At 47.6% G+C, this 17,140-nt stretch overlaps 1 protein-coding gene across 2 annotated transcripts; it reads right to left on the bottom strand.

Moving 5' to 3' along the window:
* Window positions 1-6,401: 6,401 nt before the first annotated feature.
* On the bottom strand, window positions 6,402-15,626 carry MRPS23 (mitochondrial ribosomal protein S23). 2 transcript variants are annotated; one of them, XM_040497034.1, is made up of 6 exons: window positions 15,499-15,626; window positions 14,770-14,940; window positions 12,678-12,755; window positions 12,320-12,446; window positions 11,759-11,894; window positions 6,402-6,668 (listed from the first exon to the last, which is right to left on the bottom strand). In XM_040497034.1, exons 1-6 carry the CDS (start codon window positions 15,540-15,542, stop codon window positions 6,658-6,660), a joined length of 567 nt encoding a protein of 188 aa, XP_040352968.1. In that variant the 5' UTR covers window positions 15,543-15,626; the 3' UTR covers window positions 6,402-6,657. The 2 variants fall into 2 exon arrangements, with proteins under 2 accessions (XP_040352968.1, XP_040352967.1); XM_040497033.1 differs by lacking the exon at window positions 6,402-6,668 and having other exon boundaries at window positions 11,412-11,894.
* Window positions 15,627-17,140: the final 1,514 nt, after the last annotated feature.

Below are 17,140 nucleotides of genomic sequence, written 5' to 3'. Positions count from 1 at the left end.
TTCCTGCGTGGACAGGAGTGTCTTTTGTTCTAATGAGGTGACTCTGCGTGGCTCCTGGATGAGGGCTGGTCGATGGAAAGCCCAACCCGAAATTAGAAGCTTGGAATTTTCAGCCCTGCCTCCCATTCTCTTGAGAAATGGCGTCAGTGATCAATCACGCCTGCGTGATGAAGCCTCCTTAAAATCCCAAAAGCACAGGGTTCTGAGAGCTTCCACGTTGGTGGACACGTGGAGGGAGGCGCTGGGAACGTGGTGCAACCAGAGGGGGCATCGGGGCTCCGCACCCCTTCCCCCATACCTGTCCCATGCATCTCTTCCATGTGGACATTCAGCTGTGTCCAGTGTCCTATCCTTTAATAAACTGGTAAATGTGTTTCCCTGATGCAGCTGCTCTAACAAATCAATCGAACCCAAGGAGAAGGTCGTTGGAACATGCAATCGGTAGCCGGTTGGTGAGAAGTGTAGGTGATAATCTAGACTTTCAACTGGCATCAGAAGTGCGTGTGTGTGTGTGTGTGTGTGTGTATGTGGGTTGAGGGGCAGTTTTGTGGGATTGAGCCCTTAACCTGTGGGATCGGACACCATGTCTGGGTAGTGTTAGAATGAAAGTAAATTGTAAGCCACCAAGCTGGTGTAGCAGACAATTGCTTGTTGAGGGGACAACACCCGCCCCCAGCCTCGCCCCACCACATTTGGTGATCAGAAATAAAGTGTTTTATATGGGTGGTAAAGGAGGGTCATGGGGAGGAACGCAGTAGGGAGGAAGAACCGGGTTTTCCCTGCACAGGAAGGTGGAAAACCAAGTTTTCCCTTACGGAAATGTTCCAAAAGTAGAGGAACCGTGTTAGTTTCCTGGGGTTGCCAGAACTAATCGCCACAAATGGAGTGGCTTAACACAACAGTAATTTCTCTCGCAGTCTGGAGGTCAGGAGTCTGAAATCAAGATGTCAGCAGGGCCGTGCTCCCCCTGGAGGCTCCAGAGAGATTCCTGCCTCGCTCTCCCAGCTCCGCCCCCCGCCCAAAATGGTGGCTAGCAACCCCCGTCCTCCTTGGCTAGTGGCTGCACCACTCCAATCTCTGTCTTCGTCTCCATAAAGCTGTCTTCCCGCTTTGTGAGTGTCTGTTTCCAAAGCTCTCTCTCCTTACAAGGATGCCAGTCATTGGGTTTAGGGTCTGCTCTACTCCACCATGACCTCATCTTTACTCGATTACATCTGCAAAGACCCTAATGCCAAATAAGGTCACACTCGCAGGTATCAGCAGCTTGGACTTCAGCGTATCTTTTTGAGGGGGAAGGGAGTACACAGTTCAACTCCAAACAGAACCTTAATAGGTGTGAATAACAGAGGAACTAAAGGGGGGAAATACCACAGTGGAAGGAAGAGAGAATCTAACTCGCCTCACCCTCCTCCATCATGGCAGAAAGCGAGGACACACTGGCTGCAGTAGGGGGTATAAACTGATGGGCGAAGGTAATCACCAGAAGCACCCAAACTGAAAATAGTTAACCCTGGTTGGCCCCAGGGACAGGCAGAGAGCCCGTTCAGGGGACTGTGAGGAAATTTGAATATGGACTGACGATTAGGTAACATTACAACATTACTGTTAATTACCATTTTGTCGGGCTTCATAATGGTAATGGTCTTGATGTAAGAAAAGGTCTTATTTTTCAGAGAAGCAAGCTGAAGCCTTGAGTGAGACAGGTTATGTCTGGACTTGCTTTAAAATATAGATGGGGCGCCTGGGTGGCTCAGACTCTTGATTTCAGCTCAGGTCATGATCCCAGGGTTGTGGGATCAAGCCCCACATCGGGCTCCACTGCGGAGCATGGAGCCTGCTTGAGATTCTCTCTCTCTCTCTCTCTCTCTCTCTCTCTCTCTCTCTCTCCCCCCTCTGCCCCTCTCCCCCACTCACATGTGCTCTCTCTCTCTCTCTCAAAATAAAATAGAAAACTGGGGCACCTAGGTAGCTCAGTCAGTTAAGCATCTGACTTCAGCTCAGGTCATGATCTCACGGTTCATGAGTTCAAGCCCCATATCGGGTTCTGTGCTGACAGCTCAGAGCCTGGAGCCTGCTTTGTATTCTGTGTCTCCCTCGCTCTCTGCCCCTCCCCCGCTTGTGCTGTTTCTGTCTCAAAAATAAACAAACATAAAAAAAATTTTTTAATAAATTAAAAAAATATTATAAAATATAAGAAATACATGGATAAGCAAAATCTTTGGAAAAGATCGAGAGAGCAAATAGAAAAAAATATTAATAATGGTTACGTCTACATGATGAACATATGGAGGATTATACCATTCTCTCAACTGTCATAAGTGTTTCCACCATCAAAATTTTAAGGCGGCAAGAGTTGAAACAAGTACTTGGGGGGCACCTGGGTGGCTCAGTCGGTTAAGCGTCCGACTTCAGCTCAGGTCACGATCTCGCGGTCCGTGAGTTCGAGCCCCGCGTCGGGCTCTGGGCTGATGGCTCAGAGCCTGGAGCCTGCTTCCGATTCTGTGTCTCCCTCTCTCTGCCCCTCCTCCATTCATGCTCTGTCTCTCTCTGTCTCAAAAATAAATAAAACGTTAAAAAAAAATTAAAAAAAAAAAAAGAAACAAGTACTTGGTGAGTCTTGGGAGGCGCCTTCTCTCCCACTGCAACTCTTCTTGGACCCACAGACCCAACGATCAGGGCTTCCAAGGCCTTGTACTTCAACCTCCTTATTTTACAAACGGCCAAAAAGGTTGAATGACTTTCCAAACTCACACGGCCAATGAGTGGGATGAGTTGGGGCCGGCCCGGGGTCTCCAGGAGTCCCATCCAGGTCCCCGGCTGCTGTCCTATGCCATCTCCTGCCTCAGTTGTGGGCTGAAGGAGCTATTTTTCAGTGTCAGTTAACAATGGAGGCACACTCAGTTCTTTTTTTTTTTTTTTTTTTTTTAAGGCAGACATTGCCTACGGGTCACTGGGTTCTCATATATAAGAAATCTTGATTATACCTGAAAGCTCTATTCTCTTCAACACGACAGTAAAGTACGTTCAGGTCCTTTATGCCTTAAAGTAACCCCTTGGAGGCCTGGCAAGGTGTGTGTCAGTTGAGCCACAAGTATCTGTCATCTATCTTCCACTGACATTAATTATAGTATTAATTAACTTCATTAATATTATTATATAACAACTATAATCAATTCTATTATAATAATATTATAACATAGTTATTAATTATAAGACAACTGCATGGGGGAACTAAGTCCTTCCTTTGAGACTTTCCTAAATTTGACCTTTTTGACTTTTACAGGTATTCAAAGTGGCTCTTTTCAAAAAGCCACGGTAGGTGTGTCGATCAATAATCAAAAGGAAAGGAATAAACAGCTCCAACCTTGAGAACACGCAGCATTGGAGAAGGCCAGGAGAAACAGGGCTGGACTGCAGCAGGACCGTGGAACATTCTGGTACCCTCTACCTGCCTGCAGTTCAGATGACCCGACCCCTCCTACTCTTCTGGCTTGTTTCCCACGGCCCCTTTTTCTTCTCTCACAACCAAAAGTAGGAAAGTTAGGGATGGGGCAGGGTGGCCAAAGACCAGCTTTGCCTCCTTAGGATTTCAGTTGGAAACTTTCTGGGATTAAGCTGGCTACCTCTTGCTCTAACCTCAGGGGCCCCGGCAGTGTGGCTGGACCCGGAAACCAGGAGCCGAGGCTCATGCATGCGCACTGAGGTGAGCCAGGCACTGAGCCCGCGCTTTCCCAGCCTGAAAAGGGAGACCCTGCCTGCGCTGAGTCAGCTCAGGGCTGCGGCAGAAGTGGTAACACAAGCCCATCGGCCCTTGAGTTATACCTTTAAGGGGCTGGAAGCCCCCGGAGGAGCCAAAGTGACATAGATGCCAGGGCAGGGGAACATGGCTCCCAGCAGGGGGCCAGGCCGGAAGAAGGGATGAATTCCAGCAGGGCAGGGGGGCCGTGACCCTCTGCTGCTGAGATAGAGCAGAGCCGGTTCACCTCACCTGGCAGGAGCCAAGGGAAGCGGGGTGATAAAGCCCAGGATCCAACTGTCTTTGTGTTTACTATTCAAGAGATAATGCCGAGCATGTTTGGGATTGAAATAAAGCACCGAGGAGGGGGTTTGAAGAACAACCCGGCATTTCCTGCAGAACTCCTCAGCAAACAGAGATTAGACCAGTCACCCTCCCCGCTGCCGTTCCTCTCCTGAGTCCACAGTCTTGGGCTCTGCTCTCCTCAGGCAGGAAGCCCAGCTCCAGCAGCTCCATAGCCATTTTCTTCTGCCCGGCATCTTTATTTTGTGTAACTGCAGAAGGCTTGCGTTTACAAAGTTCTGCCACAACCAGCACCTTCTTTGTGTTCTGCACCCCCAAAACATCCTTGGAGCAAGTACTAGTATCCCTACCGTAGTCAGGGAAACCATTCATTTGTTCATCCACTCACTCAACAAGCACACTTTCAAGGATCTATCAGGCTCCAGACCCTGTGCTGGAACTGAATGCAGCTCAGAAGGGCTAAGTGACTTGCCCGAAGTCACCGTCACACGAGGAGCAGCAGTGCCACGATTGGAACCCAGCTCTTTCGACCGAGACCTAAAAAGGAGAGAGACCAGAGCTCTGCCTCGGTAAGGTACCTCGGTGGCACCCTCAGCCCTTGTGTCCTCTAGCCTAGCATCCCAGGGGAGCAGTGGTGGAGGGGCCCCACGGGCCGCCTACAGACAAACCAAAGTCAAATGGAGTGAGAGGGGCACAGGACAGTGGGAAGGACATAAATAGATCGTCCTGGCTTTCCAGACCTCATTCCCATGCCACCCACCATTTCAACCCTGACATCCCTCCTGTCCTTCACTGGGAGGAGGACCAGAGGGAGTTCCAGAAACTCCTGCCCCAACTGTTAGCAGCACTGGACCCCAGAAACAATGTCTTCTGAGGTTGGAGCCATTTTCTTCTGCTGGACCTCTAGGTAGTGACCTCTGGCTTCCCTCCACAATCTGGGGAGACAGGGGGAAGGAAGAAGGGAGCAAAGTCTACCGCGAGGAGGGCGGAGGGGGGGCAACAATGAGGAAGAAGAAACAGAAGGAAGGCCACTAAGACGTTGGTTTCTACTCACTCTCTGTCTCTCTGCCTTAAAAAAATTTTAAAAAAGCCAAGTTTTCCAGTAAAACCTACCAGCACTGGGTAAGCTCCAATAGCGGACGAGTTCCCAGGTTGTTCTTTAGTTTCCTCCTTTTTTTTTTTTTTTAAGAATTGTTTGATTGATTGTCCGATTGATTGGTTTGGCGCTAGAAGTTTGGAAGGAGATAAAAGAGATAGCAACTGCTGTGGGGAGGGGCCCAGAAAAGACAAGCGGTTAGACAAGTAGCTGGTGAAAAGGTACACAATCCTAGTTTTTTGTTCCTTCTCTGTTTTAATATAATGCACATTCGCCTCCACCCAGTGGGAAGCAACAGTTGCTGAGAACCTTCCAAGCACTGAGAGGAAAGACTGACTCCGTGCCAAGAACTTTGTTCCTGCTTTTATTTAACCCGCATAGCAACTTGATGAGGGAGATGTTAGGACCCCTGCTTTACAGACAAGGGAACAGACAAGGGACCCCTGCTTTACAGACAAGGGAACCAAGTTATTCACCAACTCCCCTAATGGCACAAGACAAAGCAATCAATCAGGGCTTCCGTCCCAGGTCTGACTCCACAAGGCCTGGGTTTTTTCCACTGGCCCACACTGCCTGCAATTGCTCTCCCGCCGACCTCCGCAGCAAATTCGCAGAGTCTGTCATTGACCGGAGAAGGTTAGGAAACACTGATCTGAGCAGTCTGTAGGGGCTCCGCACAGTTAGCGCTCTCCTCTCTGGCTCCCATGATGGCGCAGTGTCGGTTTCCCCCTGCAGGCTTTTGTCATTCGTCCTGTGGCATCTCTGCTCCCATCTCTACCCTATCCCAGGCACCCGAGGACCTCGGCTTCCTAAATCTCAGCCAGAACGGTATTTTACAAGGACACTCGCCAACCTTGAAAGGCAAGGTACCCCGAGGCAAGGTAATAAAATTACTGTGGCTGAGCAGCATGAGCGCAGCGCCACCTAGTGGTTCTTGGGCCAACGGTCCCTGGCGGTGACATTTTCAAACAATCAATATCTCATTATTAACCATAATCACAACCTGATGTTTACTTTTGGAGAAATGTTCAGCGGCAAGGGATACACATGCACTTTTCTGCATGTTTCAGAGGCCTGCGATCTAAATGCCACAATGACTATTAAACAGTGTCCTGCCCGTGAGCAAACAGGAGGGAGCAGAGATTGATTGTATATCTTTTTCATCTAAGCTACTCACCAAAAACAAAGCATCCGTTGAAGCCACTGACCTTTCACTAACTGCTGGAAGGAAAATGCTTGATAAATAATAAATAGACCACTACTGGATGTTGCTTAGAACCATCTTTTAATTAAAAGAACGGAACAACTAGAAGGTCAGGTGACTGACATTTAACTTCCAGTCCAAGAAAAGCATCAATCCAGACTAAAACTATATCCAAAACGTAATTTCATTGTCAGCTACCATTCAGCAAAAGTCCTCTTCCTGTGATACGTCTGGCCGGAGAGGTCAGTGCTGGCGACATCTTGGAGAAGAGGTAGCACTCACCTTTGCCGCCTCCTTTGCCTTCCCCTAGCAACCTTTTCATTTGAGTGCTGTAGCAAAAACAAAAAACAATGGTCGCGTTCGGCATCTCCCCAGAAACCGCTCCAGCACCAGACTCACCCAGTCACAGACCCAGATGCCCCACGGAGCACTACCCTAGGAGTGACACGGAAGCCATTTCCCATCTTGCCCACGGGAAGGCAGGTGCCCTTCCTCCACCATTCAAGGTGACCCCAAGTGGCCCACTGAACTTGCTCAGGCATCCATCTCACTGAGCACCGGCAAAGCTTCAAAACACGTGACCAACCCCACCAGTCAGTCCTCTACCTTTTGGCTGTTCTGGAAGAGAGCTCAGGAACATGGAGACCCAGAACAAAGTCATAATCGCATGCCCCGGCCCACGCACACACACATACACTCACCTTTCCTCATTCCCAGCTCCGCATGCCTCTGAGGCAGTACCAGCACCTGTCAGAGCCACATCATGTCATATGCCCTAGTGCCCTGGCGGTCAGGAAAACTGACAGCCCAGTTCAGAGCCATACTTGGTCATAGCTGTGTGCCTGTCTGGATTCCCAAGGGCAGAAGTGCTAGGCTCAGAGAAAATCTTACCCTTCCACTTGAATGATTTTATGTTTTTATTTTATTTTTTTACACTTGAGACATAGAGAGACAGCACGAGCAGGGGAGGGGCAGAGAGACGGAAACAGAACCTGAAGCAGGCTCCGGGCTCTGAGGTGTCAGCACAGAGCCTGATGCGGGGCTCGAACTCACAAACGGTGAGATCATGACCTGAGCCGAAGTCAGATGTTTCACTGACTGAGCCATGGAAGCTGTAGGATGTTTTAAGTGGCAAGCCACCATTTATTTACAGGGAAGGCTATCATTTTAATAAAATCAGGAATCCTATGGGAGCACTGATCTTTCTGTAAAACCACTTTCATTATCAGAAAACATGACACTAAATATTACACAAAATTAGAAAAATACTAGGGCTTGCCTTTTAAGGACACATGATCAAGAATCAGGCCTGCTGAACGAAAGGAAACGAAGAACTCTATAAAACCTTGTGAATCCAAAACCACTTTAAAGTCTTGCTACGTAGACGATGGAAGATGTGGGACCTATTGCCTTTGTTGGCTTTCTTGTCCCTTCTGTCCTTTAATTAAGAGGATTCACCTGGTTCAGCCCCCAGCATCCCATACCTCTCTATCCTCCCCTTGGAGAGCTCATTCATTCTCCCACCTCCAACCTTTACCCTTTGCTAGGGACTTCCTCCCCATCTCCCAGACATCTAACTCATCTCTATCTGCCACTTGGATGATGCAGCATCACCCCCTAACTCAGTGTGTTGAAGACCGCCCTCTTCCCAACCTTGCTGCCTGTTAGTGAGGCACATATTCCTCTGGTCACTCGGGTTTGTGACCTTAGAACCCGCCTCCAACTGGGATGGCTGCAGAGACCAAGTCTGACGGGCCTCCTCTTCCCTCCCTCTCCCTTCCCTGCGCACTCCGCCAATCCCATTCTTTGGATCACATCTGAGCAAATCTTCCTTCCACCTGACGCTGCTTTCACTACATTACTTCCTGCTCAAACTTTCTTACAGCCAATGGAACAACTCTGAGTAGTTATTGGGGCCACGTGGTCTGATCCCAGCCTGTTTCAAACCTTTTCCCACTCCTCCTCAAGAGTAATAAAAGCATCTGTAATATTACAGGTGAGCTTTACAGTCTGTCTCAATTTCCACAACATTATCTAGAAGCCAAAGAGGCAAACATTACCCCTATTTTGTAATCTGAGACTGTGAGAGGCACGAGGTCACACCAGCAAAAACCGGAGGAACCAGAGCTAGTCCCGGATCTTCAAACTTGTCTTCGTAAACTGCACTGTAACCTGGACGTGGACCCTTCTTGGCTTGAGTTCAGCAGACCCACATGGAGGGCCTGCTCTAGAAAAGCTCTGTTGAATGCTTTAGTGGGTACAAGTAAGAATTTCCACACTTGTTTACACTCTGGATGGGAAGAGGGACCCTGGGGCTCCTGGGCAGCTCAGTTGATCAAGTATTTGACTCTTGATTTCCACTCAGGTCACGATCTCACAGTTTGTGAGTTTATCCCTGCATCGGGCTCTGCTCTGACAGTATGGCACCTGCTTGGGCGCTCTCTCTCTCTCTCTCTCTCAAAAATAAATATACATCAAAAGAAGAAAAAACTGCCAGAAAAACAAAGGGAATGGGAGGGGAGGGGAGGGGGAGGGAGGGGAGAGGAAGGGGAAGAGAAAGGAAGAAAGAGGAACCCTGGAATGACAACCAGGTAAGCAAGGACTGTAAACAGCGGGCCAGGTGTGCCAACTGAATGATGGGCATGAGTGCGGCCTGGAAGGGACTCCATAAGGGACTTGAGATCTGACTTGAACATCAGCTAACGTTTCTGAGCAGACATCACTTGGAAATGGCAGTGAAGGTACAGTTTCTGAAGACCGTGGTGGCAGGGAGGGCACTCCTGGCAGAGGAGACAGCATGCATTCTCCAATTGCTCCCACCTTGCAAGGCCCTCTGTGCATATTCCTGAACTGGTCCAGACCTGGCTCCTCCCCCCAGCTCTACTGTAATTTTCTATCATAATTTAAAAGGATTCCTGTTCATCTTATGGCTTCCAAAGTCACTCTGGTCTCCCAGCTGGATTTTAAGCTCTTTAAGGCAAGAATGAGGTCACACTTCCATTCTCTCCAAACATCCCTATAGGGACCCGACGGTGGCTTTTGCCCCCACAACTGTGGGGAAGAGCTCTGAAATCCCCGATAAACTTCACGACTTTCACCGTGTTGACCACTGAGATTCAACCTAAAGGAAGTTTGCCATAAGGGCTAGTCTCTCTCCCTTCTATCAGGCTTAGGGTGTCCTCACAGAAGAATCCTTGCCTGATTTAACAAGACTGGAATGTACTGGTGGGGATGTGGGGATACAGGCATCCCCCTATATTGCTGGCAGGAGTAGAACTGAGCAGTTTCCATGCAGGGCAAGATCAGAAGTAAAGACGAGCTATTCCCGAGTCCAGCAGCACCACTGCTAAGAATGCACCCACAGCAACACTGGCCTGTTTACAGCACAAGAAAACACACAGCTGCTTTTGTCACCTTGGCACTCACTAAATCACTGTGCATCCATACAGAGGATGGGAGCAAATGAGGTACAGTGTCCCCATGCATATGCCCAAAATATTTCTGAACAGGGAATGGTGATGATGGTGGCCTTGAGGGAGCAAATAGGTGGCTGGGAACAGGTTTTGGGAAGGAGACCAGCTTTTTACCTTTAAATCTTGAACCACGTGCATGTATAGTTTTTTTTAAAAAGTACGTGAAGGGGCTCCTGGGGGGCTCAGTCAGTTGAGCGTCCAACTCTTGGTTTCAGCTCCTGTCATGATCCCAGGGAGTGTGGGATCAAGCCCCATGTCAGGCTCCACCCTAGGTGTGAAGCCTGCTTAAGATTCTCTCTCCCCCACTCCCTGCCCCCTCTCCTTGGCTCACACTCTCTCTCTAAAATAGAAAAAAAAAAAAGTATGCAACAACTTTCTAAAAATGTTTTCATCGTTATGGCAAAGAAACTGCCTTTTAAACCCCAGAAACCTAAGGTTTAGAAAAATAATGAGTGACTCTGACTGTTCCTCCGAGAGCACGATCATCTTTTCCACCTGCTTAAGCCCTCCTCCCAAGGCCTGGCACTCACTGGTTGTCTATGGTTGTTGAATGGATGAGATTTACTTTCCCATCTAAAAGTAAAGCATCCCCAGGGCGCCTGGGTGGCTCCGTCAGTCAGGCATCTGACTCTGGATTTCAGCTCAGGTCACGATCTCCCAGTTTGTGGGATCAAGCCCCGTGTCAGGCTTTGCACTGGCAAAGTGAAACCTGCTTGGGATTCTCTCTCCCCCTCTCTCTGCCCCTCCCACCCCTCAAAATAAATACACTTAAAAAATAAACAAGTAAACAAAATAAAAGTAAAGCATTCCCAAACAAGAGGAATTGCCAAACAGTGATAAAGGTGGCAGGAGGATGCAGCGTGGCTGAAAACTGCTCCCAGTCAGTGGGTTCGAGCCCCGTGTCGGGTTCCGTGCTGACAGCTCAGACCCTGGAGCCTGCTTTGGATTCTGTGTCTCCCTCTCTCTGCTCCTCCCACACTCATGCTGTCTGTGGCTCTCTAAAATAAACATTAAAAAATAAATAAAATAACATAAAATAAACAATTTATGAAGCAGCTTATTACTAGTAGCTGAAAACCACTGGCCTGATCACAAATAAAAGGGCTACAAACTGAAAGGAATATTTCACATGTTCAGTAAAAGATATGAAAATGAAGAAAGCAGAACAGTTGATAAGGTCGTGTAAGCACATCACACCACCAGGGAGACAGGTGAACACTGGTGGACAACAGCATCTAAATTAGCTGGCCCCCTCTTGGCAATCCAGGTATCTACAGAGAGGTCCTCTGAGTTCAGTCTTTAGCTGGATGTAATCACTTACTCACTCAAATCTTTACTGAGCAGACTACTATGTTCAGGCCTATGCTGTCTCCAGCACAATCTATGAAATTAAAGTTATGGTTCTGACCTTTGTCCATCGTCAGTGATAGATTCTCACTCTTACTACAAAGCACAAGTCAGCTTAGCCTCTCAAGTTGAAGATCAAGATAGTTCCAGAGCAAAATCTAAAGATTATCTGCAGACAGAAACAGTCGGCCCAGGGAACATACCACATGCACAAGTAAAAGCCTGATGGAAAAAAGACACCAGAGGATCAAATAGAGCCAACCCACGTTAACACAGAAATCCAAGCAAACCTACTCAGAACGAGTCTCATTCAAACAATACTTACAAAGGTTTCCTTATGCTATTTACAATTTTAAAGTAAATTTACTTTATAAGCAGCCAGGGAATTCTTTATTTAATACCATCCTAACATAAAAGTTCATTCAAACCATGAAACTGAGTTTTATGACAACCTAGAAATAGGAACTGAAAGAAGGCAAACATAATGCCTTAGAGATCAAGAAACATTTACACAGTTCCACTGTTAAAAACAGTTCAACATTCATCCAGTGAATACAGTTTGGATGTCAGTATACACGTTCGTCAGGGAGGTGAGAGACCTTTCGACTGTTCCTCCGATGGCTCCATATGCTGGCCCTGTAGAGCTTCCGGCAGAGGCTTGTTGTTTTCCAACACTGTTTGGGATTTCACATCCGAAGGTTCAGATTCCCAGGAAACGTGACTACCTGCCTTTTGCTTAAAAGACCAGACAGAAATATGTCACACAGGTGCTGTCATTTTCACTCCACTGACTGGCTGAAGCTATATGACTAAGCACATTCTATCACAGAGTCAAAAACGGAACATTTATATTCCAGGTCAGATTCTATTATAACAAGCAATACACATGATAAAAATCTCTACAGAACCATAATTTCAAAAGTCCTAACGACAACTCACTTGTTCCAAGCAGCAGTCATTATCACAAAATTTCAGTGTATATACGTGTGTGTGTGTGTATGTGTATACATTTTTTCAAGTTTCAGTATATTTAATCTACCAGTATTTGACCCGGTGTTCAGGGACATAAACCAAGGTTGGGGAAGGAAAACCAAGCCTTCCTTTAACCTCTAATGAACAGGCAGTTAATCTAACAGCAATTTTAATAACAAAATACTCACAGTCCTTGCTTCTCCTACTCGTCTTAAAATGACACCTTCTGCCAATAAAGCCTTTCCTGTTTCCACAAATAATTTCTCTTCGTCTGTTTCTCCAAGCTTCTGTAGCTCAATGTACTTCTCCACAAACCTGGAATTCCAAGCAGTCACATCTTAGGTCTGTGCATAGAGAGTCATCAAGATGTGCTGTTACACAACATCAAGCGGCTCAACAGGTCCGCCTACAGAAACATCTTTTTCCTCAAGTGGAATTCAATGAAACTCCTCACACTGGGAACTAAATTCCTTACAAAACAACAACAACAACAACAACAACAACAACAACAACAACAACCAACACAGGACCTGTAAAATGGCTTACTGTTGACAGGTAGACTTGAAGTCTGGATTGAACAGATCAAAAGCTTTCTGACCAGATCCATAGGCCGAATAAAATTTCCTAGAAAATACAAACAACACAATATAAATTTCCAACTACAGATCACGGCCAAGAGCAAAGTAAATAAAAATTACTAGGCTAAGCATAAGCTTTTTTTTTTTTTTTTAAGTAATGCATATGGTAAATATAACAAATGTTACAAAAAGGTAGCCAGTGAAAGTGACATTCCTGCTCACCTCCTCCCACCCCCAGTACCCTCCCAGGAATCAATACCAATCTGTTTCTTCTGCATTCATCCAAGAATATTCTCCTAACATATAAGCATATACACATCTATCCTACCCTGTTCCAAGCTACGTAATTTAACCCAAAGGACAGGAAACACTCTGGTACATCTTGCCTCTTCTTTTTTTTTGTTTTTGTTTCATTCACCAAGTTTATTTTGAGTCTTACTAGGCATTGTGTTCAGCCCAAAAAGAATCAAATATTGAAGAATATTTCTATTGCCCTGGCTTGAACTATATTAAATTTGTTTATGGTGTTATAATCTTTATCAAAGACATCAACTAAAATATCCAGTCATAATAAAAAGGTATTTACCAGGAAAGGTATTTCTAGAGGAAATAAAAGGAGTTTCTCCATGCAATATTTTTAACTATCCAAGGGCAAATCTGAGTCTTGGAGAAAATTCTTCTAGCTGAGAGAGCAAGACAAAGATCACTAAGTTATTTTAATTAAAGTGATTCACTTGAGGACAAAGGGACAAATTCTATGGAAGACAGAACCCCAGATTTCAACTCCTGTTGTCAGTGGTGGATTCCACCTCAGAATGAGAAGGGGCAATTCATATTCTAAGCTAAGAGCAAATAACTTTAATTAAGCCTTTGCCTCTTCTCCTTAATAGTTCTTTTTTTTTTTTTTTTTTTTAACGTTTATTTATTTTTGAGACAGAGAGAGAGAGAGAGCATGAACAGGGGAGGGTCAGAGAAAGAGGGAGACACAGAATCTGAAACAGGCTCCAGGCTCTAAGCTGTCAGCCCAGAGCCCGACACGGGGCTCGAACCCACAGACCACGAGATCATGACCTGAGCCGAAGTCGGATGCTTAACCGACTGAGCCACCCAGGCGCCCCTCCTTAATAGTTCTTAAAGATCATTTCAAATCACTGAACTTTTCTGTTTCCAATCCTTTGCTACTCTAGAGAGTGCTGCAATGATTACCTTTATCAATATTTCTTAGTACACTATGCAAGTCTGGAATAGATTCATAATAACAGTACCATTAGCTCAAGGTATGTGCATTTGCAGTATGGCCTTGCAAACTGCCAAATGCTTCCAAGTGTATGCAATGAGCCTGCGCAGAAAAGTGCTGGCAATTTAATACCCCCAAAGATCTCATGTCCTACTCTGAAAATTTCCACGTAGAGCAGAACATACTTGTTTTACTACCTCAAGGAGAGTCGGGGGCAGGGAGGGGGGTAGAGAGGAGATTCCTCAAAAGAAAAGGGCCTGGACCTCAAATGAGAATATAATGACTTTATAAGTTTTGTTTTCTTATAACCAGAAATAGAGATAAGAATAAGGTGTATATATTAAATTGACTAAAGTACAATCCCTGACCTTAATATTTAAGAGAAGTGGAATCCTACAAATTCTAGGTACTAAAAACTGGCATCAACATTTGAGGGAAAAAGTTCTTCCACTGAATTCTCAGCAAGCTCACTTCCTTGAACCCCAGAGTCCTATGAATAAAATGGAGACAAAATACTGTAGGGTTAAAGTAAGGCCTAAATGAGAGAATGTTTTTGAGGGTTTAGCATAGTGTTAATCCATGCACAGAAACAGGCAGCTATAATTGCAATGATCAGTGCGTTGCTGAGCTCCAGACTCTACTTCCCAGAACTTGTTTCTCTCACAGGTGGGAGGGGCACTGGTTCCCTCACCAGGCTAGATAGTCAAGACCTTCTCCACAGGGAAAGCCCTGAGTCCATTCCTGGAAGTCACCCGACTACTAGCCAAACCTTTCCTTCTGAAATCGCGCTGCCTCCTGTCCACCACGGGGGCTTTGCACTCACGCTCTAATCCGATCCTCGGGGTACAAGATGTCCTGGATGGCAGCTTTGGCTTTGCCGTATCTCAGGCGGGGCCTTCGGAAGACCGGCTCTCTCAGTGGAGGAAAAGCGTTATATATGTCAAACCAGAGGGGCTTCTCCTTCAACACCCCAGCCCGAATCAGGTCCCGAGTCCTTAAGGAAGGAAAAATAACGAAGGTCAGCCAGTTACAACAGCCCGTCTAAGCCCAAGGATCAGTCTAGTCTAGGCCTGGGGCATCAGTGGGATTGCGGAGTCCGAAACACAGAACCGGAAGGAGGCCGCAGCACGGGTGTTCCCCACCTACAGGTAAGATACTTCCATATTCCAAAATCAACCTAACAACGCTCAGGGGTTAAGTCCTTCTATTTTCTCAGGTGCGTCCCACGCCCCCTCCCCCCATCCCCGTCCAGTCAAGGAAAACAGAGGCTCCAGCTGGGCCCATCAGCATCTTCCTCCCCTCCTCTTCCCAGAGACCTCCACCCCGGCAGGGGGAGAGGTGCAATCTTGAACGAGAAAGGTACATTCGGGGAGTGATGTCAAGTACACCTATTCAGAGACGGCGGACAGCACGAGAGGGCCTCACCCCGCTTCCACTCCGCACTCTGGAGAATGCCTCGCCCTACTCACACCCACCCAGAAAAAGCGCGGCCGGTCGAGAGCCCCCATCCCGGGGGAGGCGCCCTCAGCCCACCCCGCCTCCGAGCACACACCGCGAGAAAACGCTCCCCACCGTCTGCAACCGGCTCCCCGCCATGGCGGGCGCCTCGGATACACACGGCCAGAGGCTACCGGAACCGGAAGCGCCCGCGGCGGCGAAGGGGGCGTAGGCTGCTGGCCGAGCAGAGGATCGCGGCGCTCTCTCCGCAGCCCCAGCCGGAGAGCCGAGCCAGGCAGAAGCAAAGGATGTGCCGAACTGGCGCGGCCCTCGGCTCCCGGCCAGATTCAGACGGGAGCACTCGATAGCCGAGACGAAAGGAAGGAAGCCGGCCAGAGCCGGGCAGAAGCAATAAATGACCGATCTCGAGGAGGGATTCACGCTGGTGACTGCTTTACCCTTTGTGGCCTTGCTGAGCCACCCAGTCTGGAAGGTGGGGCGGCGCGGAGGGAAGACGAGGGGGAGGAAGGAGGGAGGCGCAGCCTACGTCCGGGGAGCCAGCCCGGCCAGGACACACGTAAAGGCACAGATAGAGGTCACGCTGGCGCTGGGCCCGAACTGCGCCTTATCTTGCTTGGAGCCACAGACTCCGCAGAAGGAAACCGAGGCCGGGACGGGCAGTCACTGGCCTGGCGTGACACTGGGACGGGCAGGCACTGGCCTGGGGTCACACTAAAGCTCAAGCGTCTGTCCTCCGTGCCCTGCTGTGCAGCGCGCCCCGTGAGTCCTTAGGCCCTGGAGTGCCTCCTGCATCTGCTCCCTTCGGGATGCGCCCGGCATCTAGTGTTTTCTCCGCGGGAGGCGTCGCGGGCTCCCTCCTCCGTGGGGCTGGCAAAGCGAAAGTGAACGAAACAAATTCCCAGACGGAGACCCAAAAATCTGGGAAAAGTAGCCTCTCGGGGTTACTTATTGGTCCAAGAATCGTGCTTCGGGTAAAGTACCCCAAAGAAATGAAAGCACAATTTCTTTCATGAGGATGTTCGTGCAAGGATCGTCACTGCACTGGAGGAAAAAAATCAAATGGAAAATTATGGTTCTTGTGTCCCATGCAATCCTGTGCAGCTGTTAACAATGAACAAGTTATATCCACTTGTGAATGCCCATGACTTATAGTTAAATGAAAAGGGAAGTTGCAGAGAAACATCTTTTAGTGGGATCCTAACCTGTTAAAAGAAAAAAGAAAACACCTGTACGTGTGTTTGTGTTTCTATGAAGATAGAAACTACGTAGAAGGCCCACAAGGCTGTGAACCTTGGTTATCTCCAGCGAGACTGCCAGAGAAGACAGCATTTTTTCTTTATATTTCCTTCAGAGTTTGATCGGTAGAGTTTTTATTCGTGTTTGAACTTTTTAATCCAGTGCAGTGTTTTGAATTGCATACACACACAATATCTCCTGGGAGCCCATTATCATCTTTGTCAGCCAGAAAGAGCAGCAGGTCATTCCAGAGCACTCCCACTCTATGGGAGGCTGGTGAGGAGGAGGAAAGTAATGTTTCAGGAGCAGTTACTGTTTGTTTGTTTGTATTGTCTTGGATCCACACACCTAACCAGAAGGTAGCTATTATTAGCCTTATTACAGATGAGAAAGGCCATAGCAGGTGAAGTAACCTGTCAGACACCTAACTGACAGAGCCAGCCTTCCCACACAGCCTGGACCTTTTCCAGAAACCCACAACCCTCCTTAGCTATGTCTCA

Source organism: Herpailurus yagouaroundi, unplaced genomic scaffold, assembly GCF_014898765.1.
Source record: "Herpailurus yagouaroundi ecotype Mexico unplaced genomic scaffold, PumYag 189, whole genome shotgun sequence".
NCBI classification, from domain to species: Eukaryota; Metazoa; Chordata; class Mammalia; order Carnivora; family Felidae; genus Herpailurus; species Herpailurus yagouaroundi.
Note: the sequence above shows the minus strand (reverse complement) of the source record. Positions and strands in the feature narration are given on the sequence as shown.

What these genes read in the sequence shown, in the direction of transcription:
- MRPS23 (XM_040497033.1), bottom strand. Translation starts at nt 15,542, where the DNA reads ATGGCGGGGAGCCGGTTGCAGACGGTGGGGAGCGTTTTCTCGCG. An exon ending in GTGGGGAGCGTTTTCTCGCG is followed by an intron (nt 14,941 to 15,498) that starts GTGTGTGCTCGG and finishes TCCTTCCTTAAG; the next exon opens with GACTCGGGACCTGATTCGGG. An exon ending in GAGTAGGAGAAGCAAGGACT is followed by an intron (nt 11,895 to 12,319) that starts GTGAGTATTTTG and finishes TGGTCTTTTAAG; the next exon opens with CAAAAGGCAGGTAGTCACGT.